Source organism: Vulpes lagopus, chromosome 3 (genome assembly GCF_018345385.1).
Source record: "Vulpes lagopus strain Blue_001 chromosome 3, ASM1834538v1, whole genome shotgun sequence".
NCBI classification, from domain to species: domain Eukaryota; kingdom Metazoa; phylum Chordata; class Mammalia; order Carnivora; family Canidae; genus Vulpes; species Vulpes lagopus.
Genome location: NC_054826.1, coordinates 138,583,131 through 138,610,045, shown reverse-complemented (window position 1 = coordinate 138,610,045; position 26,915 = coordinate 138,583,131). Strand labels below are relative to the sequence as shown.

General features: G+C 41.6%; 1 protein-coding gene across 1 annotated transcript; it reads right to left on the bottom strand.

Annotated features, from left to right (window-relative positions):
* Nucleotides 1-10,153: 10,153 nt before the first annotated feature.
* Nucleotides 10,154-10,627, bottom strand: LOC121486123 (cofilin-1-like). Its single transcript, XM_041746877.1, has one exon. The coding sequence runs from the start codon at nt 10,592-10,594 to the stop codon at nt 10,154-10,156; it is 441 nt and encodes a 146-aa protein (XP_041602811.1). The 5' UTR covers nt 10,595-10,627.
* Between the last annotated feature and the right edge of the window lie 16,288 nt (nt 10,628-26,915).

Here is a 26,915-nt window from a genome sequence, read left to right as displayed (position 1 = left end):
GAAATGCCTTGGAACTGAGAAGAAATATCCTCTACCCCCACCCCCACTACTAGAAGGTCAGGATGTGGGGGTGGGGGTTTACTTTGGAATCACTGGAGAGTTTCTGTGAGATAGCTCCCATGGATTAGAATCATCAAGGGAGACCTTTCTTGGAATGTTGGATTCAGTGCATGCAGGGTCTTACACTAGCAGAGGGAGAGGATCGAATCAAGGAACAAAGCCTTTGGATAGAGGAGGGATATTTCTTTCTCTCAAATTTGTGAGAATAAATAAATGGTAGTTAGAGATACAGGGAAACATTGAGGTCACTGGACAAAAATTAATGACAACAGGGACACTTGAGTGGTTCAGTTGGTTAAGTGACTCACTCTTGATTTCAGCCCAGGTCATGATCTTAGGGTTGTGAGGTCAGCCCCGTGATGGGCTCCATATTGGACATGGAGTTTGCTTAAGATTCTCTCTCTCTCTCCCTTTCCCTCTGCACAACATCTGTCCCCCCTCCCATGCACATGCACACTTATGTGCTTACACTCTCAAAAAAAGAAAAAAAAAGTCACGACATTTGGATTCTGGCATTGAGTCTTCAGAAAGATTGCTTAAAATACAAATACTGCCTTGGAGGGGAGTCATATTGGCCAATTAGCATAGATAATCACTGGTCATTTTGGCATTGATCAATTTTTTTTAGAGATTTTATTTATTTATTTGAGATATAGAGACCACAAGCAGTGGGAAGAGGAAGAGGGAGAAGCAGACTCCTGGGCTGCTGTGCAAGAAGCCCAACATGGGGCTTGATCCCAGGACTCCCTGAGATCATACATGACCTGAGCTGTAAGCAGACACCCAACCGACTGAGCTACCAAGGCGCTCTGGCATTGATCAGTTTTCAGAATAATTAGCCACCACCTTAGAAAGCATAAGAAAACAGGAAGACTAGAGGCTGCTCTAGATAAAATTGTGAAATAGAAGTTAATTTTCTTCCTCTTCTCACTTCCTCATTCAACACCCTTATTGTATGTTGAATTTTCCTTAACCCCACTTTACTTTTTTCTTCAGAAGTGACTTTTGATGCTTTTCCCCAGAGATTTTACTTGAAGGTAGATGTCAGTCAAAATGGTAAGTTTAGCTGCAACCCTCATCTTTGTGTTTCTGAGGTTCAAACTGCCTGATTGACTCTAGGAATGACCTACATGATGATGAAACTTGAGATATGTTTGTTTGTTTTGTTTATTTTAGAGATTTTATTTATTTATTCATGAGAGGCAGAGACATAGGCAGAGGGAGAAGAGGTTCCTCATAGGGAGCCTGATGTGGGACTCGACCCCAGGACCCTGTGATCACGCCCTGAGCCAAAGGCAGACGCTCAACCACTGAGCCACTCAGGTATCCCTGATATATGTTTATTCAACTGATTTCACCCAATTACTGGAGAATACACATTTTTTCAAGGAAACATGAATAAATATGAAAATTGATCATGTATTTGTCCATAGAACAAATTCTTAAAAGTTTGCAAAGAACGAATATCAAATATAATACATTCATGGACATCAATGCATTTAAGTCAGAAATCAGTAACAAAACTTATAAATCATATGTGTTTGGAAATTAATCCATGAGTTAAAGAGAAATCATGGCAATAATTAGAAAATACTGATAACTGAATAATAATAAAGATTGTATAAGTAAACACTTGTAGGAGGCAGCCAGAGCACTACTTGAAAGAGACAAGGAAATGCTTGGTTGCATTATCTTCATAGGAATGCAAGTGAAAATAATGAGGTACCATATAGCACATTCGAGAAGTTGGCAAAACTTTAAAATCTGAAGTATTAGCAAGGATGTGTAACAATAGATCTCTCATTTGCTGCTGGTGGGAGTGTAATTAGTTCACTGCTTTGGAATAGATGTTGATATTACTCAGTAAACTTGAAGATACACACATCCTACAACCCACAGTTCTCTCTTAGATATATAACTGATGAACTCTTATATCATGTGCATCAGAGTATAAATACAAGAATGTTTATGGGAGGGGGTACCTGGGTGGCTCTGTCAGTTAAGTGTCTCACTCTTTTTTTTTTTTTAAGCTTTTATTTATTTATTTGAGAGAGAGACAGAGATAGCGAGAGAGAGCACAAATGGGGAGGAGAGGGAGAAGCAGGCTCCCTGCTAAGCAGGGAGCTCAACGCGGGGCTCAGTCCTCAAACCCAGGACCCTGGGATCATGACCTGAGCTGAAGGCAGATGCTTAACCAACTGAGCTACCCGGATGCCTCAACTATCTGACTCTTAATCTCATTTCAGGTCTTTTTTTTTTTTTTTTAAGATTTATTTATTTATTCACAAGAGACACAGAGAGAGAGGCAGAGACACAGGCAGAGGGAGAAGCAGGCTCCATGCAGGAAGCCCGATGTAGGACTTGATCCCGGGACTCCAGGATCACGACCTGAGTCAAAGGTAGACGCTCAACTGCTGAGCCACCCAGGCGCCCCAATAACAATCTTAATTTCATTGGAAAAGTGAATGGTTCCAGGTGGGGAGGGAGGGAAATGTACTTTAACTGTCTCTCTTGAATTCTAAAACACATTCATGTATTGCTTGTTCGGTAGTAGCAGTATGATTATGGAAATAACCCCACCGGTGTTCTGTCACCCACTGCGGAATTAGGGTAAATAGTAAATCTTTTGTATGTACCTTAGGTCAGGATAGGAGTGAGAGCTGACCACTCTCTGGCCAAGGGCTGAATCTTGCTGAGGTAAAACTTGGGTGCCAGGGTTGCCCCTTCAGTAGGGCTATGGGTGGGGCAGTCACCATGATTGACGTGTCTGGTATAGCATCACAGAGAAACTGTATAGTACCCCCAAGGCATTCCTTGTGGCTGCAACGGCACCATTTAAAGATTAGGAGTACAGGCTGTTAGGCTGGTCCTTGATGTTATCTTCCCTGCCCTTTCTGTGTTTTTCCTATCAGGATCCCCTCCTACATGTAATCCTACATGCCTGTTACCTAGTCCTCAGTAACCTGCTGACTGATAAAGCCTTAAGGTATTAACCCTCCAAGGAATTAATACTCCAAGGGTGGCCAAAAATCCTGTCATAAAAACCCCACAAAACTAAAAAAAAAATCTAAATGTTATTGTGAGTTTTCTAACATTTATGTCTTTTCCATTGTACTACTTGACTAATTACTAAGGCTGATCTCACCTCTCACTTTACAATGTAATTTACATGACAAACATTTTTATCATTGTTTTGTTTAATTTTTACTTATACCTCACCTCATTTCACAAAATATTGAAGTGACTTATGATATGCTCATACCATAAAAAGGTGAGTTTTGTTTTTAAAAATGTTTTATTTATCTACCTGAGAGAGAGAGAAGAGAGAGCAAGAGAGAGAGAAAGCATGAGCGGGGGGGGGGGGGGGCGGGGGGGGGCAGATGGAAAGAGAGGCAGACTCTGCTGAGCAGGGAGCCTGATGTGGGGCTCCATCCCAGGACCCTGGGATTATGGCCTGAGCCAAAGGCAGACGCCCAACCAGCTGAGCCACCCAGGTGCCCCAAATGGTGAGTTTCAAGTAAGGAATTAAAAATCAGGCCCAGAGAAATAGAAACTAGAAGAGAAAGTCACGTCTAGGCATAAAAGTAGAACACAAGTGAACCACTAGAATTGAGTTTCAGGCTTGGTCTAGGATTCCTGGCAAAAGAAAAAAGGGAGGCATGATAGCTTGTTAGTTATTTGCTTTCCCTTTCTCTGTCATTCTTCCAAAGCCCACTTTTTCCTTAAAGGAAGTATGTAGCTTTTCCTAACACAGGACCCAAGAAGAAACTTCTCACATGAGGGTTATAAGGTTTCATTATCACCTCTGAGTTCCTACCTCTGCATAATAATAAAGGGTGAAAAGATAAGAAAAAAATACATTTTAACTCAACTAAAATTGTGCAAATGGGTAACTTGTGCATTGGGCAATGCAGCAAACAGTAGACGTCGCTGAGCTGACTTGAGAGAGCTGTGTATTTGTTTACCCATTTACATCTCAGTAGCAAATAACCAGGGATTTAAGAATCCTCATTTGCGTGCTTCGGAAACATCCTGCAATCACCCATTACAGTTGCATCATTTTGGGGGCGGGGGTTCACATGAAAATAGGTGAAGTGATGTTCACCTGAAAATCCTGCTTGCTGAACTTTGTGATTTATGTGTCATTTTATAGCATATTTAAGTTGTCTTCTGCATAATTAAACGCCTTCATTTAATGGGCCACTGGGGAAACAATCCCAGTTTCTAAGGGGAAGTTTCGCTCAGCGTGTGTATCGTGGATCTGGGTGAAGACAGAGCGGTGTTGACCCAAAGGGTCATGGGCACCAAGCTGGTGCACTCAAACCGTGGATGACACAGGCCAGGGCTCGCTCCGCCCTGGGCCTGGACCATATCACATGTTGTCTGAGACAAATTCAAATCCAGCCAAAGGCATCTCTGCCTGCCCGGGGGATCCTTCTATGGCACTCCCTGTTGGGAGCTTCTGCCTCCAGCCCGCGGCCCAGGCCCGGTCCTCCCCGCAGTCTGCCGCAGGTCTGCTTCTGACTGACCTGTTTGGATCCACTTCTCCAGCTTCACCCTTGGTGCTCTTTCCTGCAGATGATCCGCTGTTCGGCCTCCAGCCCTGGGCCCCGGGCCCCGAGGCTCTGCGGGGAAGATGCTCCCTCCCTGGGCTCCGGGCCCGCCGGGTTCCCCACGGTGTGCGGGCGAGTGGGGTGCGATCCGGGGTCGTGTCCTCTGTGTGCCGACTGAACTAAAGAATGAGGAAACCTAAATGCCACTCAGAGTCGTTGAACACAGCCACGAAGCGCACACGTATATTCATTCATTCACCGTTCATTCGTTCATCGTCCACTGTGTGCTGGGCACTGAGAACACCGAGGCAAGGATGACCACTGCTGTCTGTCTTCACAGACTTGAATGAATGGCAAGGTTGGGGATCATGATAAGGCAGGCTTTTTGTGTGTTGTGGTTTATTTACTATTTAGTTACCTGGTGGACATAGTTGATTTAGTCCAGAGTGACCTGACAAAGATGCTGTGTCCCTAATAGCAGCTAGCCTGCTCTCTCTCTCAAATTAAAAAAAAAAAAATCTTTAAAAAAGAAAAGCAAGTAATATCGTTGCTAGTTTATAGCTAAACCTTTCATACATTTTCTGTTAATTCATAAAAATCTATAATCTCGCGAGCTCAAAAATTGATCTAGCACAGTGGTCCTCAGACTGGGCTGATTTTGCCTCCCCCCGCTCCCCCCGCCACACCCCAGAGACGTTTGGCGACGTGTGGAGACCCCTTTGGATGTCACTATTAGGATGGTGTTACCTGGTGGTTAGAAGCCAGGAATGCTGCTAAACATCCTACAACGCATATCAGACGGTCACCCATAACAAAGAATTATCTAGTCCAAACTGTCAACAGTCCTGAAATTGAGAATCCCTGGCTAGGGTATGTGTCAATTGGAATGTCTTTGAGAGAGTAACTACTAGGAAAGCTTCATTTAGCCTGGTATTTGTTATCATTGCGAACGGCTGACATTTATTAAGCCCTTACTATATGCCAGGTATTATGGTAAACGCTTTCAATGGATGATCTCATTTAATCATCAAAAACTCTATTATAAATAGCTCTACTTTACAAATGGAGAGACAGGTTTAGTGGGGCTAAGAAACTAAGAAACTTGCCCAAGATCGAATTGCTAACAAGGGGCAGAGCACAGAGTTGTGAACCCAAGAAGTCTGGCTCTTCACTCTTCACTACCACAAATAGTTAGCGTCTCTAACTTAGAGAGGTCAAGCCATCCCTTCAGCTGTTTCCTAGCTCATTAGAAATTGCTTTAGTGACAGACTGAGCTGGCTCAGCCCTCTGTTGTCTATAGGCTCTTACTGGAAGCCAGAGGAAAAAGAGAAGTTGACATGACAGCATATAATTCAACCAATTTGGAAAAGAGAATTTAACATTACCTTTAAACATCAACATTTAGTTTATGATTGATGGTCCTCCCACATGGGCATGCAGCTGGCACATGAATCTGATCCAATTAAATAGTATCAACCAAGACTGTGAGTAATATCAAATTCAACTATGATTGTGTTGACACAGAATAAACCACAATGCTATAAATAGCAGAATGGAGCTAACAGGCTTTGATGCCGTCAGCTCTCATCATCTTATACTTTGTCTTTACTTTTCATTATTTTTACACTTCTGCTTTACCAAGAGCCTCTGGGCAGTGTTTAGTAAAATTTTAGGATCAGATCACACTGTTTTTGTCAGTCGGTGTTTTCCGAAGACAAAGCAGCGTCCCCCATACCTTTACTTGCATTACAGGGCGGGATGACTCCTACACTGTAATCTGATCTAGTTCCTCGACCCTAGAATCTAACTGATAGAACGTAATCGAACACTGTGTCTGCCCACGTGATAGGGCAGGGTTCTTCTGTCTTCTCACCTGAGTACAACTGGCTTGTGCCACCCAGAAGAATGAAAAGGTAACTCGGAATATGTGGGGTCCTTATAGCCCAAGCGGATATCCTTATGAAGAAGAGGGAGGATGGGCCCCACAAATTGCAGGTCAGTGTGAGTGAGTGCGGTCTTGGTCCCAGTAGGTTTCTGAAATGACTTGCTCTGAGAAGTGTGTATGTGGGGACCCATGGATCTGGCTGTTTCACCTTGAGGTCCTGAAGCTGTGTATGGGCATGGGTGTCTTTAACACATCCTAGGTGTTTTTAGAAAGAGTCACTTCCCTAGAATTGGTCTCTGGTGGGCTGACCGTGAAAACATCCTTGTACTCAGGGCCAGTAGGGGATTATATGTCAAGAACGTTGGATTTTCTTTTATTATTATTATTATTATTATTATTATTATTATTATTATTATTATCTCTGTAGTATGAACTGTTATGTAAGAGGGAGGTTGGCAGGTGAAGAGTTTTTGTGGGGAGGAGCCTTTTTCCTTGCTTGTTATCAAGACTGGTGTATTATCTTTGTTCCATATAATTCAATAGGTCTCTATTAGACCTAATTGCATTAGACCTAATAGACCCAATTGCACTGATCACCTTTGAATTTCTGGGGTGTGGCTGCCTGGTGTTTTTTTGTTCGTTTTGATTTTTCTTTTGTCCTTTAAAAATTATAGAGAGGACCTGGGTGGCTCAGTGGTCAAGCGTCTGCCTTTGGCTCCGGGTGTGATCCTGCTTCTGCCTCTGCCTATGTCTCTGCCTCTCTCTGTCTCTCATGAATAAGTAAATAAAATCTTTTAAAAAAAAGTTACAGAGAGGTTAAATACGTTAGACTGAACAATAACATAGTGATGCCAGTGGCCACCATTTATAGACTGTAGTGTGCCAGGCTTGGTACCGACTGCCTTACATGTGCCTTTTCACTTCACCTGCAGGACAGGCAAAGTATGTATGTATGTATGTATGTACGTATGTATGTATGTATTCATTTATTTATCTATCTATTTACTTATCTATTTACTTACCTATTTATTTTTATTTATTTATTCATGAAAGACACACACACACACACACAGAGGCAGAGAGAGACACAGGCAGAGGGAGAAGCAGGCTCCATGCAGGAGCCTGATGTGGGACTTGAGCCCAGGACTCCAGGGTTACGCCCTGGGCCAAAGGCAGGCACCAAACCCCTGAGCCGCCTAGGGATCCCCTTTATTCTCCTTTCTAAAAAAAGATTTTATTTATTTATTTGAGAGAGAGAGAACACAAAGGGGGGGGGGAGGGAGAGGGAGAAGCAGGCTCCCCACTGAGTAGGGAGCCCAATACCGAGCTTGATTCCAGGAACCAGGGATCATGACCTGAGCCAAACGCAGGCACTTAACCGACTGAGCCACCCAGGTGCCCCTGTTTATTCTCCTTTTACAGAAGAGAAAAGTGAAGTTATATTAAGTAATACCAGGTTGGATGAAGTCACATAGCTGGTTAGAAAGCAACTAGGCTGTGATCTGAACGCAGGCCGACTGCAGGGTTCATGTTGATTAACCAACCCCTCTCCTCCACTGGACTCCCTTCTTAGGCTTGGGGCTTAGCTGAAGGAATGTGGAACATGGAGACAATGGAATAAGAAGTGAAAGAATAGAGTCACAGTAAAGAAGTGGAACTTTCTTCCAGAAGACTGACTGGATATCAATTTGTTTCTAATTTTTCTCAGCCAGGTTCTGCTTCTATATTTCACAACAATTCTAAAAGTGGCAAATTGCTCCAGGAACATGGATGTCACTTTCCAGAGAGATAATACAGTATTTGTGGATCTCATTATTTTTAAAGATTTTATTTATTTATTCATGAGGGACACACAGAGAGAGGCAGAGACAGAAGCAGGCTCCTTGCGGGGAGCCCAGTGCAGGACTCAATCCCAGGACTCCAGGATCACTCCCTGAGCCGAAGGCAGATGCTCAACCACTGAGCCACCCAGACATCTCATGAACTTCATTTTTAAAAGCAGACACTTAAAACATTTTCCTAGTGTTACAGTTCTCAGATTTACTTCAGATAGAATTTCCTACCCTGTCCTTTTCCCACTAAGAGGCAAATAGAAACTTAATGAAGACTCTTAATTAAGAGGCTTAATTACTCCTAGTGAAGTGGTCATTTGATCAGAGATATATTGAGTTGTATATAATATACTGAGTTATGATTTCTATGCAAAATTCTGTATGCCTTTAGAAGGACATTTCATGATACTTAGGCTTTGTGGTCTTTACATAGACCATAAAATGTTAGGAAGAAATAGGAAATGTAGATTCTTGAATGTTCTCCTCATACTTCTTGACTCTTACCCGCTTTTGACTCAGCTGTTAAACCTGCAGAATTTTTACCTGATTTGTCTACAAAGGAGGTTGTAGAGTTGGTAGGTCAATAAGTTGGTGATTTAGTTTAATTTATAATACCAGCTAATGTTTGTTGAACACTCAAGTATCTCGGCCTGTGTGAAGGCTAGGTGGCTTACATCACATTACGTCATTCATCCTCACAACGTAGTATGTAGGTTCCATCCCCACTTTACAGATGATAAAAGGGATGCGTAGAAAGATTTGGAAGCTAGCTCAAATCACACAATGACAGATTAGACTCTATCATGGGTCAGTCTCCAAAGTAAGTATGTTCAAATTTGTCTCAGTAGTGTCTGGGCTTCAGACTAATGAGGGTGAAATGTATGACAGCATTTTTTCCTTTAGTCTCTGCTAAAAATCTGAATGCTTTTTTAACCCTGACACAGACTTACAGCTTAAAAAAAAAAAAACCACCATCAGCCTTCTTTACTGCAAATGGAAGATTGGGGAATCAGGAGGCAGAGGTGTGATGCAACAGTTCAAATGCTCAGCCTGGTGTTAGAAAGTCTCCATTAGGGATCCCTGGGTGGTGCAGCGGTTTGGCGCCTGCCTTTGGCCCAGGGCACGATCCTGGGGACCCGGGATCGAATCCCACGTCGGGCTCCCGGTGCATGGAGCCTGCTTGTTCCTCTGCCTGTGTCTCTGCCTCTCTCTCTATGTCTATCATAAATAAATAAATAAATCTTTAAAAAAAAAAAAAAAAAAGAAAGTCTCCATTAGTTCTTTTTTTTTTTTCTTTTAAATTGTTGTGTGTGTTTGTGTGTGATTAATTGAAAGTCCCTTACTGGTCCTGTTTCCATGAGTGCCAAGACCAGGGGGAAAAGGGGAGGGTAACCAGGCGGCGCAAGGAAGGGTCATCTCCACAACATTCCATTGATACACAGAACTAAACAGACAAGCACAGAGTCACTATTGGGGTTAGAAGTTGGCAGCATGGGAAAAGGGAGGAACAGGTGGGGAACTGGGGTGTCGTTAAAAAATACAGGCCCCCCCCAAACTGGGGTGCCTGGGGGGAACTTGGTCTGCTTCAGCCCAAGAGGAATCAGAAGATCAAAAGCGGTTTGGGAAAGCCAGAACCGTCAGGGATACAGGGAGGAGGAATGTCCAGGGAGTGAGGGGGCTGTCTGGCAACTGGGGTGAAGGGATTGCCTTCCCCCTGCTGGGATCCCCCCAGCCCCTCTAGTCTGGCTGGAAGGGGGCAGCCTGCAACCCCCATGGGCAGGTCTGGAGCTGCCAGATGCTCCAGGCAGGGGGCTGGAGGGGGCTCATAAAGGCTTGCCCTCCAGAGAGATGACAGCACTGACCCCCAATTTCTTGACCTCCTTGTAGCAGTTTGCTTGTAATTCATGCTTGATCCCGGTCAGCTTCTTCTTGATGGCATCCTTGGAACTGGCATAAATCATTTTGCTCTTAAGGGGTGCAGACTCAGGTGCCCAGAAGGTGAATACCAGGTCCTCCTTCTTGCTCTCCTTGGTCTCATAGGTTGTGTCATAGAGGGCATAGTGGCAGTCCTTGTCTGGTAGCATCTTGACAAAGGTGGCGTGTGGGTCGTGCACAGTCTGGCCCACATCACCTACCACGATCTCCTTGGCCTCCTCGAGGATGATGTTCTTCTTGTCCTCGCCCAGGCTGAGAAGTACTGACTTCTTGCGCTTCTTCACCTCCTCTGGTGTTGAGGACTTACGCACCTTCATGTCATTGAACATTTTGATGACACAGTCAGAAACCGCCACTCCAGAGGCTATGTTTCCAGAAGCGAAAGGGAGATAGCAAAAAGGGTCAGAAGAGAGGAGAGCCGCTGCAGCTGCTGCCGGGACCCGACTCTCCATTAGTTCTTTAGTTTTATATCCCTGAACTTTCTTTCATGGGCCCTTTGTTCTGGTCACACTGGATCGCTAATCATACCCAGACACACTTCACCTTTTTATGCAACAAAGTTATTGAAGATTTAATAGATACGAGGCACCCCTTAAATTTGGGGAAATTTAAAGGAGAATAAACAGTCCACAATCTGGTGGGAATAGTAGTCATCCAGCGAGATGCCTTTATTGTAGATTTTCAAATGATAAGCATCCCCAAAAGAGGTACAGATATATTTCTGTGGGAGCACAGGAGAGGGAATAACTAAGTCTAAGTCCTCCGCTTCTAAGTCTTCTAAAGTAGCATTGGAGCTGGTTTTTGGCCAACAGGCTTTTGGCAGGCAGAGATGGTAGAAAGGGTATCATGGAGGGCACCAACTATACGGGGCATGGCACGTCTAGGGAAGAGACACCTTCATGGCCTAGAAGAGGACAAGTATGAAATCAGACATGGCTAAAGACAAGCTTGCAAAGTGCAGGGGGACAGAGGGCCAAGGGCCTCAAGGTCCTGATAATGAATGAGGATTTAGTTCTATAGGCGTAGACATCATTAAAATCCAAGGAGCTGGGCAGCGCGGGGCGGGGGGGGTGGCGCTCAGTGGTTTAGTGCCACCTTCAGCTCAGGGTGTGGTCCTGGGGTCCCGGGATCAAGTCCCACATCGGGCTCCCTGTATGGAGCCTGCTTCTCCCTCTTCCTGTGTTTCTGCCTCTCTCTCTCTCATGAATGAATGAATGAATAAATAAATAATCTTAAAAAAAAAATCCAAGGAGCTTCTCAAGATCTGCAGATGTGCTCCACCCAACCTCCCTACTTCCCTTCTGCTCTCATTCCCTACCCCTCTCCCTTTCATTCACTCAGCTCCATCCAACCCGATTTTCCTTGACTGCTTCCAAAATGCCCAGGGCTCACTGGTTAGCACTTGATGTTTTCTCTACGCGGTAAAATTATTCCCTAAATATTTGCATAGTACACTCCTCTTTTTTTCTTTTAGGTCTTTGCTCAAATAACATTTCATCAGAGAGATTCCTCTGACTACTGTTGACCTTAAAAAGTAAAACAGCCAGGGGTGCCTGGGTGGCTCAGACTCTTGGTGTTGGTTCAGGTGGCGATCTCACAGTCACAGGATAGAGCCCCAGGCGGGGCTCCACACTCGGGGCTGAGTCTCCTTCAGGTTCTCTTTCTCTCTCCTTTCCCCTCTGTCCCTTCCTCATGCATGCATGTTGAGTCTCTCTAAAATAAATAATCATAAAAAAAGTAAAACAGACGATTATTTTACCATCCAAATGGGTTTATTCATGAATAGCAAAGGAATTGCAGTTCAGGACCTGCATACTGTGGCAAACCATAGTCACGTCTGGAGATCAAAGGAGAGAAATTTTATAGAGAAAAGAACATTGGAAGGTTGCTGCTTTGAATGACAGTCCATTGAAGGAAAGCAAGAGTTCAGGGTGGTGACAGTTTCTCATTGGCTGAGTTGTGTTTTATTTTCCTCTCTTCTCTTCTCTTCCCCTCCCTTCCTCCCTTCCTCCCTTCCTCCCTTCCTTCCTTCCTTCCTTCCTTCCTTCCTTCCTTCCTTCCTTCCTTCCCTCCTTCCTCTTTCAGAGAGAGTGAGGAATCAAGAGAGCTTGTGCACACAGGGCGGGGAGGAGGGGCAGAGGGAGAGGGAGAGAATTTTAAGCAGACTCTGCCCTGAGTGTGGAGCCCAATGCAGAGCTCCATCTCACCACCCTGAGATCATGTCCTGAGCTGAAATCAAGAGTCAGGATGTTTATCCAACTGAGCCACCCAGGTGCCCCAAGTTGTGGTATTTTCTTATTGGCTGAGCTTGCTGCCACACAAGAAGAAATTCTTCCTCCTGCTGGAGTAGTAAAGTTGACTTCTGTCTGTTGGGAATGTAAGTAAATCTCTTCCCATTGGGGTCTGCAATTGACAATGAGCAGTAGTGTATGAGAGGTCCCCCTTCTCGCCTCCCAACTCCATTTTAAATGAGGCTTCTTTTATTCCATTTTGCACTACCTATGTAAAATAGCATCCCCTTACCATGTATCCCTGAACCCAGTTTTATTCTTTTTTATAGCCCTCATCACCATCTGACATATTTTAAAAAATATTTTATTTATTTATTCATGAGAGACACACAGGGAGAGGCAGAGACATAGGCAGAGGGAGAAACAGGCTCCTCGATCCCAGAATCCTGGGATCGCGCCCTGAGCCAAAGGCAGATGCTCAACCACTGAGCCACCTAGGCATCTGTGACATATTATTTTTTTACTGTTCTTCTCTCTACCTATCTCCCCCCACCTGAAATGTAACATCTTTAAAAGGAGGATTTTTTTTGGTCTTCTGTTCACTGTTCTATCTCCAGCATCAAGAACAATGCCTAGTACAAAGAAGATGCTCAATATGTATTTATTCAATTAACAGATTAGTTAAAATGTGAGTTTTCAGCCTCTGAAGCTTCTTAGAGTGCTCACCTTTTATCTTTTTTTTAACCTTTTATTTTTTTCAACTTTTTCTTTTATTTTAAGGCCATGTGTCAAAGCATCACCTGGAATAATTATTTAAAAATGCAGATTCCTTGTACTTAACCCCATTTATAACCATGCTAATAATCCCAAATCACATGTTTAAAAAGTAAGGTCTGTGTTATTTCAGACTCTCATGTAGCTAGTCACAGACAATAAAACTCAAACTCAAAAGGAGATTTTAGTGGCTCCAAAATAAAAAATATCATGTGTAGTTTCTTCTGTCATGGGTAATCTAATGATGTCATCAAGTCCTGTTTCTATTCTCTCTGCCCTGCCTTCCAGGGGCTGCCTTTATTCTTGGATTCTACTTGGTGGCAAAAAGGTGGCTACCGTTCTAGATGTTAACTTTTCTCCCCACATCATTCATCACTCAGCTTTTTGGAAGTTTCTCTGGACAGAATTTGGAATTCATTTTCTCTCTTTGGCTCTGTTCTTCAAAAGGAAGATATATACAAAACAACCTTCAAAGGCCTAAGGAGCCATAGGAGGAAGAAAGGGACCGACAAGTCCAGCTTGATAAATGGTTTATTAAGGGGACTTTTTTTTTTTTTTTAAGATTTTATTTATTTATTCATGAGAGACACAGAGAGAGAGAGAGGCAGAGACACAGGCAGAGGGAGAAGCAGGCTCCATGCAGGGAGCCCGATGTGGGACTCGATCCCGGATTTCCAGGATCACGCCCCAGGCCGAAGGCAGTGCTAAACCGCTGGGCCACCCAGGCTGCCCTATTAAAGGGACTTAGGGACAGAAGCATGTCTTGGGTAGCTAGCTGCAAGATGAGTAGGTCTCTACCACCCCACTCTGAAAGACCTGCTTTTATACCTCTAGAGGCTGGGTATTATGTGCTAGTAGATCAGTTGGAAGCAAATGCTTGAGAATCATAGTCTTATCTCAAGAGCAGATCAAGGATGTTATGCCCCAAGGGTATGCTTAAGGGTGTGGTTAAACAAAAAGAATGTGGAGGGTGCTATGCTCAAGAAGGCTTCAGGTCACAGAATGATCACCATGGCAGATTTGTCCAAAATCGTGTTAGACTGGTTCACACAGGCCCAAACTATGTTCCTTCTTCATCCCCAACGTAGCCATTGTGACCATCATGGGAGGTAGCCACAACCCAGGTCTAGAGCTGAGGGGGAAGTCTGAGGTTAATGCTGCCACAACCATATATTTGGCAGAGACTGAGGGGTAAATGTTTCGAAAGCAAATGAGAGTGCTGTTGGAGGAAGAAGGGGAAGGAAGGCAGCCAACGTAAGACTACCTTCATGAAGTCTTTCTCTGTTGGATAATTGACCTTCACTGTTCCCAAGACTGGTCCTGATAAAACACAATGGTGTGGGGAGACACCTGGGTAGCTCAGCGGTTGGGCGCCTGCCTTTGGCTCAGGCCATGATCCCGTGATCCAGGATGGAGTGCCCCATCAGGCTCCCTGCGAGGAGCCTGCTTCTCCCTCTGCCTGTGTCTCTGCCCCTCTCTCTCTCAGTCTGTGTCTCCCATGAATAAGTAAATAAATCTTTAAAAAAAACCACACACACAGAATGGTGTGGGTTGGTTTCTAGTCTCTGTTTGGCAATATTCACCCCCCTTCCTTTCTGTATTTCAAATATTTTAGATACTCACCATCCTCCACAAAACCCCAACCTAGTCAAACTCCTCTCCCCAGCTTCTAATTCATAAAGAAAATAGAGGTCATAAGAGGCAAGTATACTATTTCCATCCCTTGCCCATCCAATTCATAAATGTAAGTACATTTGCTCTCATTCATACTGCCTTCCTTATAATCTTAGAGTTGGGGTTGGCAACCTACAGTCTGGGGGCCTGCCATATGATTTGTAAATAAAATTGTATTGGAAGACAGCTATGCTCATTTCTTTATGAATTGTCTATGGCTCCCTTTGCAATCCAAAGGCAGAGTTGAGTACTTGTAAGAGATCTAATGGCCTAAAAAGCCTAAAATACTTGTTACCTGGCCCTTTAAAAAGTTTGCTGTTCCCTGTCCTGGAAGAGGGGGTGATCCTCACACAATCAGGGCTAATCTTGCTCATTCTTAATCTTGTCCCTTCCATTTCTTCAGATGAGTTAGACTTTCCCTTTGGCCTTGGTCTTTCCAACTTCACTGTCCTGCTTCCGTTGATCTGTCAGTGTGCTCAAAGATACCAGCCTTAAAACAATAAAACAGAACAAAACATTCCCTTTGTCCTTCAATGCTCTTACATCCCTGCCTTATCTCTCATCTTCCTTCTGACCTAAGCTTCTTAAAAGTGTTGCTTTAATGATCAGTCTCATACTCTGAATCTTTTAGTCACTTTTCAAACCACTTCAGTCTTAAACTTTTGTTCTCACCAGTTGTTAGTTAATTAATCAGTTTAATTAATTACACATTTAGTGAATTAATTAAAATATTGGTTGGGGTACCACCATGTGCCAGGTTTTCTACTAGACTCTGAGGACACAGTGGTGAACCCAACTGGCAGAAATTCTTGCCATGTGAGACTTATAATCTAGAGTGGGGGTCATAGACATGGAACAAAATAAGTAAAATATCAGTATGTAAGGGGATCCCTGGGTGGCTCAGTGGTTTGGTGCCTGCCTTCAGCCCAGGGTGTGATCCTGGAGTACCAGGATGGAGTCCTGCATTGGGCTCCCTGCATGGAGCCTCCTTCTCCTGCTGTCTGTGTCTCTGCTCTCTGTGTGTGTCTCTCATGAATAAATGAATAAAATCTTTAAAAAAATCCAGTATGTTAGAACGTAGTAAGTGCTGTGGAGACAAATCAATCAAGGAAGGAGACAGGGAGTGCTGGTGGAAGATGAGAGGTTCAGATTTTAAAAGTGGTTATGAAAGGATTCACTGAGAAAATGATATTTGAGCAAAGACCGAAGGGAGATGAGAGTAAGTCCCTTGCAGAGGGAACAACAAAGGAAAGAGCCCTGAAGTGGGAATGTGTATGGGATGTTCAAGAAATGGCAAGGACCAGTGTGGCTGGAGTGAATAGGAATAAGGGGCAAAATGATAGAAGGTGCAGTTGGAGGAGTAATAAGGGGCTGTGTCCCTTAGAGACTTTCTCATTTTGTTTTAAGGGTTTGGCTTTTACTCTAAATCGTTTGGGACTGCGTTAAGATTTTGAGCCAAGAAGTGATAGGATCTGACTTAGTATTTTACTATTTTTATTGAGGGTGCCTGGCTGGCTCAGTTAGTATCTTACTATTTTTATTTATTTATTTGTTTGTTTATTTATTTATTATTAATTAATTCATTAATTCATTAATTCATTCATTGAGAGAGTGTGGTAGGGAAGGGGTGAGGCAAAAGGAGAGGGAGAGAGAATTTTAAGCAGGCTCCATGCTCTGCATGGAGCCCCACACGGGCTTGATCTCAAGACCCTGAAATCATGACCTGAACTGAAATCAAGAGTTGGATGCTTAACTGACTGAGCCACCCAAGAGCCCCTGACTTAGCATTTTATTTTATTTTATTTTATTTTATTTTATTTTATTTTTTATTTTTATTTTTTTCTGACTTAGCATTTTATTTTTTTTATTATTTTTTTATTTTTTTAAAGATTTTTTTTAATTTTTTTTTATTTTTTTTTAAAAGATTTTATTTATTTATTCATGATAGTCACACAGAGAGAGACAGAGAGGCAGAGACACAGGCAGAGGGAGAAGCAGGCTCCATGCAGGGAGCCCGACGTGGGATTCGATTCCGGGTCTCCAGGATCGCGCCCCGGGCCAAAGGCAGGCGCCAAACCGCTGCGCCACCCAGGGATCCCTGACTTAGCATTTTAAAGGATCGTTCGGCTGCTCTGTTGAGACTAGGCCATAGTTGACAAGGGCAGAATGAGGGAAGCTAGTTAGGAGATCATTGCAGTTATTCTTAGATGACGATGGCTTGGATGTGGTTTGATAGTGAAGAACTATTCCAGTTCTGAATATATTTTGAAAGTAGAGGTGCTACAGATTAGATGTGGTAAATGAAATAAAGAGGGGAACCAAGGATAAATCCTAAGTTTTTGACCTGAGCCACTGAGAAAGGTAGAATTGCCTGAGATGAGAAAGTTTGTATTTGGAGCAAAATTTAGGGGAAAGATGAAGAGTTTGTTTGGGGGCACACTGTTTGAGGTTCCTTTTAAACATTCAAGTGAAAATGTCTAGTGCGCAGTTGGATATATATACGAGTCAGGAGACCAGTGGAGAGGTCAGGGTTGGAGATAAAAATGTGGAGTCAGCATGAAGATCAGAGTTAAAGCCACACGACGAGATGAAATCATAGCAGGAAAGGCTAAGATAGAGACAAGAAGTATAACAGACTTGGGATCCTTTGGTTTCAAGAGCTTGAGAAAATGAGGAGGAAGAGAGTCTAAAGAAGCAGCAGTGGATGCGACAGCGGGGACACCAGGAATATGGTGCCATGGGATCCAAGTGAGGAAGGTGATTCAAGGAGAAGGAAGCAAACAATGGGGTTCAGTGTTGCTAATAAGTTAAGAGGATGCTAGAATTGACTGTTGAATTTAACATTCTGTGGGTCACTGTTGACCTTGAAAAGAGTAGTTTTAGTGGAATGGTGGGTACAGAAGCCTGACTGGACTGTGCTCAGGAGAGAATGAGAGGAGAATTGGAGACAGAGAGGACAGAAATATTTTGAGGAGTTTTGCCATGAGAGGCAGCAGTGAAATAACCTCTAATAGGCAAATACAAAGACATGTCACTTCTAATTTTGTGTATCTGTTGTTTTTGACACTATGTACTCACACCTCCTCTGGCTATGAGAGAAATAACCTCCCCAGGAGAAGTGCTCAACCAGTGACTGGTAGGTGGTAGATAAATATCAGAGCTCCTTTGCCCTTGGGTGAATTGGGAGGCGGGTAGTTTTACACCATGACCCAGTACACCCTGGGGAATCAGCTCCAGTTGCCTGCAGTGGCAGCTGGGCCTGAAGGCACACCTTCCACTGATTGCCTTCCTTTCCTGCCCCATTTCCTCACTCCTCATTTGGTATTCTCTGCACCTCCCAAATAGATGACTTGCATTTGGAATCTTGTTTCAGAATCTGCTTCTTGGGAGACCTAAGACATTGCATAGTCAGAAATAATCTAAAACTTAATAAAGCTTCAATGGACCCGTGTTACCCAATGAATACTGACTTTCTGTTTATAGTTCACATATTTGCAGTTAAAAGCCCTCTCTTACTAAATAGTTTTGGGCAATTATAAAATGGAAAGATCGAGGAAGCTTCCTTTCCCAAATAATCCATAGGCTTTTCTTTTTCTACGTGTGAAAATAAGAAATATATGTTTGGTCTTCTTCCCATTTCTTTTTTTATTTTAAAGATTTGATTGATTGATTGATTGATTGATTGAGATAGAGTGCATGTGAGTTGGAGGAGGGACAGAGGGAAATGGAGAGAATGTCAAGCAGACTCCGAGCAGAGCGCAGAGCTGTACCAGGGCTCGATCTCACAACCCTGAGATCATGACCTGAGGTGAAATCAAGATCAAGACTTAACCAACGAGGCACCAGGGTCTTCTGGTCTTCTTCCCATTTCTTTTTCTTTTCTTTTCTTTTTTTTTTTTTAAGATTTTATTTATTTATTCACGAGAGACACAGAAAGAGAGAGGCAGAGACATAGGCAGAGGGAGAAGCAGGCTCCCTATGGGGACTCTATCCCAGGACCCCGGGATCACGACCTCAGCCGAAGGCAGATGGTCAATCCAGGTGCCCCCCTTCTTTCCATTTCTGATACAGAGTTTCTAAGACCTTGGAATTTCCTGAATGATGGGGATGACAGGAGCATCTTTGGTTATTCCTAACAAGTCATACCTGAGTTTATACTCTGAGGTGATTCCTGGTGAGCTCCTAGATTGCTTCAGGATGGGACTGGTTACCAGAGGAACCAGGGGGAGGTCTCTCCCCTAGACCTCAGGGGAGGGGATAGAGGCTGGAGTTCGGTCACTAACAGCCAATGATTAAAGGTGGGAATCACAGAGCTTCTGAATTGGTGAACACATCGAGGTGCTGGCAAGGTGACATGCCCAGAAAGGGCATGAAAGCTTTGATCCCCTCTCCCTATACTTTCCCTTATGCACCATTTGCCTGTTCCTGATTTGTATCATTTGTAATAAACTGGTAATAGGAAGTAGAATATTTTCCTAAGGCCTGTCAGCTATTCTAGCAAACTATTGAACTTGAGGAATTGGTCGTGGGGACCCCTGACTTATAGCCAGTTGGTCAGTGCAGGTGATAGTCTTGAACTAGTGATTGGCATCTGAAGTAGGGCAGTCTTGTGGAACTGAACCCTTCACCTGTGGGGTCTGGGCCAACTCCAGGTAGGAAGTGTCAGAACTGAAGTGAATTGTAGGATATCTAGCTGGTGTCTGTGGAGAATTGGAGAATTGGTTGGTTTGGAAAGCACCCACATATTTGGTGCGAGAAGTATGGTGGGTAGAAACAGTAGAGAACTACCAAAATCTAAATTCTTTTTAAAGGGTATGTTTCCTGCATTTTAAAGGCATTTGCACACTATGAGCATTGCCTGCTACAGGGATGAAAGCAAAGATCTGATTTCATACCAGACATATTCGTTGTGTATCTGTGGTTCTAATCATGTAAAATCTAGGAAATTATTAATTAGATAATAACACTCAGTGCTTTTAAGAGATTTTCCTTTTGGAACACTTTAGAAGGTTAATCAACCTAGAATCCGAAGTAGACATTATTTTATAGTCAAAGTAGTTAGGGACAATTAACATGCCATCTAAGAAGTCAAGTAATCAAATCATTTATGTTAATTCTTATTTCTAGAAGTTTTTTTAAAAAAGTTTTTTAGAAATCAAATTCTTACAAATCCTGTTACTTTTATTAAATTAAAATATTTTGATCCAGTGTAATTCTTATATATTCTATTTTTTACATTTGCTTAGGATCTTCCATACTCACAGTATAGAAAAAATATATATATTGTCTTATCCACATTTATAGCCAATATATGTAAATTAAATTTCAGGAATCTCAGACAACTCTTCCCTTTATGTACCTAATTATGTTCTATAAAACAATGGGCAAGTTCTAGTTTATCTTTTTAATATTGAGAGAAAAAAAAAAAGAAGGAAGGAAACAATGGAAGATCCTATTAATTGAGCCTAAGTCTATATTCTTGTTATAATTTTGTTTCTTTGGGGTTTAATGGAATAAGCTCCAATCTATTTACAATTAGTTTAAATATTTTGCAAATTATTTCTGGCATTTTAAAAATCCCTACCTGACTAGGCTTTGCCTACTTAATAGGCAAAGCCTACTTAATAGGATTATTTTGGGGCCTCATTACCCTCTGGATAAAGTACAGATTTTTAACCTTTTCTACCAAGATTCTTTTCTCTTTCCTTTCACTTCATTCTCTATGCTAGAGCCAATTGGAACTTTGAACTAGCCTTTTCTGTATTGTAACCCAGCCTTGGCACATATAGTTCCTTCAGTCTGAGATTTTCTCCTTGTGTCTTTCTCCTTTCCACCTCCCTGCCACATTGTTCCCTTTATAGTCTGGCTTCTCCCACCTGGCTAGCTCCTGTTCAGCCTTCAAGTCTAGGATTTTCGGGTGGTTTGTTTTTTTAAGTAAGCTTTATGCTGACCTTGGAGCCTGAACATCCAGTCCTGAGGTCAAGGTTGCACACTTGGGGTGCCTGGGTGGCTCAGTTGGTTGGGCATCAGACTCTTGGTTTGGATCAGGTCATGATTTCATGGGTCATGGGATAGAGCCCTGTGCTGGCCTTCTGGCTTCATGGGGAGTCTACTTAAAGATTCTCTCCCTTTGCCTCTCCCCCTGCTTGCTTGCTCTCTCCCTCTCCCTCTCTGATAAATAAATAAATCTTTAAAAAAAAAAAAAAAGGAATTGCATGCTCCACTGACTGAGCCAGCCAGGCATCCCAAGTCTAGGATTCTTTAGGGAACTCTTCCCTTGCTTCTCAGCTTGGATCCTCTTCAAAGGTTTCCTAGTGCTCTGCACATATTTCAACCTGTCATGTATCCTGCTTATGGAGCCTCTTTGCTTACCTATATCCCTCTCTAGAATGTTGCTTCCTTAAGAACAAGAAGTTGATCCTAGCACTTGGCACAATGCCAGGCACATGGTACACAGTTAATATTTGCTAAATTAATGGATGCATAAATATAAAAATGTTTTTGATGCCATGAGAAATAAAACATAGTTATGAAGAGAAATATAATAAAAATATGCTAATATATTTTAGGATAAGCAAAAATTATTTTTTTGTGTGTGTCAGATTACTTATATTGTGATTATCCCACATTTGTAAATCCGAATTATACTTCAGCTATACTCTGACATAGATCCTAATGCAGGAAGTTTTGGTCCCTAGAAGATACATAGGGTGTTTTTTTCCTCATGGGAATTAATACAAGTATAGGTGTGAACAACAACAGCAAAATAACCATCAGTTCAGTAATTATACAGCATTTTGTGATTGGAAAAATGGAAACCAAGGGCCATCTGTTCGTTTTTTGAAATGATTATTTTCTCCTGGAGTTTCTGCCCAGGAGTGGGCACTAGAAACCTAGAGTTCCAAAAGGGCCTCTAGAGTCCCCATGGGAACTGCAGGGAATAACATTTGTGTCCCAGGCTTCTGGAACAGAATGATTAAAAGAATGTGAGCCAGAGCAAGGGAATTCAGGAATTCACTGATGATGCCTGAACGGGGTCCTCGAGAGGACACACATTCGAGAAATAATATCATGTCTACAGGCAGTCAGAAATGAAAGACAAAGTTAACTTGTACCTTGTAGGGATGTCCTCAGTTGATAAAAAGAACTTCTCTGTGAGTGTCTATTTTGCTTATGTTATTAGCTAGGAGTAAATTAAGTAAAAATATGTAGATCCAAAGAAATATAATAGTTTGAGGCTTGTGAATATCCAATTTGGGAAATAATTTTGTATTTAAAATAAGCTTTAGCATTAATAACAAATATTTATACAATAGCATCACAGCATGGCACTCTTATTTAATTCTATTATTCCTATGAGTTAGAAATTATTATAATCCGTATTTAATGCCAGAGGAAACAGTCTAAGATAATACGCACAGTTGGTGACAGAGTGAAGCCTGAAACCCAGCTCCTGATTATAAACTCAGTATTTTTTCCATGACTCCAGGCTGCAAAGGAACTGCTTTACATTTTCAAGTGATTCAGGTGAGTTCATTTCCCAACATTTTAATTATTCATTTATCTCTTCATGTTTCACAGATTTGTTGAGCGTCTATTTTGTGGCAGTTTCCTCATCCATAAAATGGGAATAATAATGATAATGTCTTACAGACAATTGATGTGAGAACTGAGGTATAAATTGCTGTGCAGCATTTTTCAACGAAACTTAACTATTAACTTTTATTATTTTCCTGATAGAAACATGTACAGAGTATAGTAGGGACATATATTAAATGGGCATGTGAGGGAATATTGTAAACTTGAGCTCAAAACGTGTCACTAAAGTGATGGTGATGAGGGTGGTACTAGTTGAGACGGTGGTGAGGGGGGTGAGAAGTGGTACATGGAATATTATTTTATATATTTTTGGAGAAAAAAATTTACTTCTTTATTTCCTCTCCAAAAAGAGTAGAAATGACAAATAAATGAGATGAATAAATTATGTACATTTAAAAAAGAGATTTATTTACTTATGAGAGAGAGAGAGAGAGAGAGAGAGTGTGTGTGTGTGTGTGTGTGTGTGTGTGGAATTCAGATGAAGACAGGGTCCAAGCAGACCCTGTGCTGAGTGTAGAACCCGACATGGGGCTTGATCTTAAGACCCTGAGATCAAGACTCTGAGATCAGGACCTGAGCTGAGTCAGACCTTTAACCAGCCAAGAGTCAAGCCTTTAACCAATTGTGCTACCCAGATGCCTCAAGCACAGTAAGTTTTAAAACTGTATTGAGTTGTTAGCCTATTTGAAAAATGTAACAAATTGGACAATAAATTGAGCATGTTAAGTATATTGACCTAGCCGTGGAAATTTCACCTTCTAAAACTATGTCAGTTTTTACTGGCTGCATCAGTCAAGGATAAGATTATTATTGAATTGAATTCTTATATTTAGTGTTCACTAAATTTCTCAAACTATGCTCTGTAGAATATTGGTTATACTATTAATAAATAGTGGAAAAATAATTCAGATTTTTATAGAAGCCATATGACAATAAGATAACAAGAGCAATGGCAGATAATGCAACAGCTCTCTCTCTCTCTTTTTAAGATTTTATTTATTTATTCATGAGAGACACACAGAGAGAGGCAGAGACACAGGCAGAGGGAGAAGTAGTCTCCATGCAGGGAGCTCGATGCGGGACCTGATCCCAGGACTCAATCCCAGGACCTGATCCCAGGATCCCAGGGATCATGACCTGAGCCAAAGGCAGATGCTCAACCATTGAGTCACCCAGGTGTCTCCTAATGCAACATTTATTTTCCCATTCTGAGCTTAAATTATTTCAATGTTGTCTCTAAAAATTTGAAGATATTAGGCATATACATTATTATTGCTTGACATTTTATCATCTTAAAAGTTTAAGAACCCATGAGCTGAACAATGTGAGATGAGCTAAGTTAGGAGAAAATTGAGAAAAGATTATTGGTGTTAGAGCAAATAATGAATACTGGTTTTGTTTCTACCACCAATCAGCTATGTGACTTCAGAAAGTCACTGTGGACCACAGTTTCTTCTTCTCTTTTTTCCCCCTCTAACTGCCACAGCATTTTTACAAGTGAAATATTTTGTAGGAGCCCTGCGTCCTCATCTATCACTCTTCACTTCCATCCCCCAGGTGGGGCCTCTATTACCTTAGGCTCTGTGGAGCCTGTTTGAAAACTGGAACTAGCTGACCTCCCAGGTCCTTCCTGGTTCTTATCATCTTTCATTCTGGTTTAGAGTTCTTAAACAGGCATTGGTGATCACTGTGATGCAGAATATCCCTGGGTTAGGCCAAGATTTTAGCATCTGTGGGCAGCTATGTCATGAGTCACATTATCTCCATATTTTTGATATTCATATATATTGCTTTAAATTATTTTTGGCACCAGGCAAGGAATTACCAAAATATTTATACAATTCGAATTACTTTGAATTTCAAATTACTCAGAAGGACAGGTTTCTATGGCTCCTTGTTTCACAGTTAAACTGAAAATTAATTTTTAGAAAGAATTCAAAGTATGTATTATATATATTTTTTATTTGCCCATTTTACATCATCATGACTGAACAAGCAACTGAAAGAGCATGTTCTAATCATATATATTTTAACAACTGGAACTTTGAATGGAATATATAAATATCACAGTTATAAGGTCTTTGATTAGCCTAAGCAACTTTTTCCTTGCCCTTCTCCAACAGGAGAGACTATTTTCCTTCTTTTTGCAGCTAAATGATAGAATTTAATTCTTTTATGTTTTTCATCGCCTTTGTTCTCATCTGAATCTTCTATCAGTGCTGTTTCCCAATCTCAGAACTAGTCATACTAGGTCATCAGGCACTCAGTTCTGGGACACACTTTATAGACAAATTGGAGAAGAAAGTGACTGGACTTGAAGCCATGTAATTTATGAAAAAGTTGAAAGAAGTGAGGATTTTGACCTAGGGAAGACTGAGAGGAAGAAGTGGTCCAGGGGAGCTGCCTTTGCAGTTTTGAAGAGGTGTCATGTTTAAGAATGACTAAGGGTGTCCAGTGCAGCCTCCAGAGGCCGAATTAGAACCAGATATATTTTGGTGACACATTTTGGAGCTGCCTCCTGCAGTGAGCTTCCGGCTCTGCAGGTGCACACTCAGTCTGCAGACTGCCTCTTCCTGCATCAGAGACAGGATTCAAGTAGTATTCAAGGAGTTACTGCTGTTGAGACACTTTTACATGTAACTGTTAAATTTCTATGTATATTACCTTCCTTCATTCTCTTTGTATTTTCTTTATGTGTGAAACCTCTTTCCTTATAATTGTTTAAAGTAAAAGTCATTTCCTAACACTTCTATTAAGTTGGATGATTGGAAAGAAGTATCTTCTGTTACCTTCCTCCATAGACTGAAATCATGCTTTTATTATGAAACTACAACCAATAGGAACACTGACTTTATGATAATTGAGAGAATAAAGTGTTTTATGATCTCATTAGAACCTTGACATGGATATGTGCTGTGTGTGCACTAGCTTGTTTACAATTTTTCTTGTAGAATTTTCCATATCATTTAGATTGTGCAGATTTTGGGTTAGATTTGATTATACTGATAATCACTTATTTTTCTTTCATGCAACATTAAAAAATTAGAGTCTTTAAAATTTCATTATAATATCCATATTGTAAATATGTTAAGAAAAAGAAACTTTTAAAAAAATTTTGAGTTCTTAATTCTAAGAATTTTGGGACACCTCAGTGGTTCAGTGGTTGAGCATTTGCCTTAGACTCAGGTGGTGATTCTGGGATCCAGGGATGAGTCCCGCATTGGGCTCCCTGCAGGGAGCCTGCTTCTCCCTCTATGTCTCTGCCTTTCTCTGTGTCTCTCATGAATAAATAAATAAAATCTTAAAAATTTTTTTAAAGAATTTCTATTTGTTCAGGTCATAATTCACTCTTCATGATCAAAATTTCTAAGCCAGAGAATTATATGAAAGAAATCTTTTTGTAAATCTGTTTTAGAAAATGACAAGAGGGTGTTCAATTAAAGCTGCTTTTTCTGAAAATGCAGATTTAGAATTAATTTCATTAATTATTTACTTTGTGACATTAAAAGTTTAAGTGTTGAATGAGAACCAGGACTTCTTTTTTCACGCAATTTTTCTAATACAGTACCGGGATGAAAGTTGTTAGGAAATTTGCAAATGAATTTAGATTCTGCACGAATGTTAAATCAGCAAATTTGGAAACATTACCATCAATGAATGCAGGCTTCTAAACAAAGGGGTTAACTTTGTTGAGACATTCTTTCGCTTTGCTTTTCCATCTTTCACGTGTAAAATCTGTTAGAAATTTTCAATAAAGTAATTTGATTTGGCCAACATGACGGTTGACACCAAGACCGGGGGAATACCAGGCAAAATCCAAGAAGTTGTGTGAATGTGGACAACATATCTGAGATGTTTCCTCCTTTAGAATTCCATAGCCATGGCCAGTGGCCTGTTAAACATGGAAAGCATCTCAACACAGGACACTCGTTACAATTCATCTTTCAAGACTTTTACAGTTCAATTTTTATTTTTTTAATTTTTAAGACTTTTACAGTTTTAAAAACTCTGGATATATTTATCTATATATCTATATCTACATATCTCCAGATTTTTTTTTTTTGTTTCATGTGAAGATAGAGTATAGACGGTGCTGTGTGAGCACAGGGTCTAGGAAGTGCTCCTTAATGATTCTTCCAGCTTTGAATTTATATGGCCTAAAGATCTGGATGTTACGTTTTACTTTTTACTCTTACCAGGGACATGTTTGATTAGAATGGAGATGTTCTGTTTTTTTCCCCCGAGTATCTAAAAGAATACACATATTTTTTTTTTTTCTTGCGGGAGACCTAAACAGCCCCGGCCACTCAGGTCTCCCAAAGCACCTTGCCTTTGTTGTGTGCTGCCGGGAGCCCCTGGCAGGGCCGCGCCG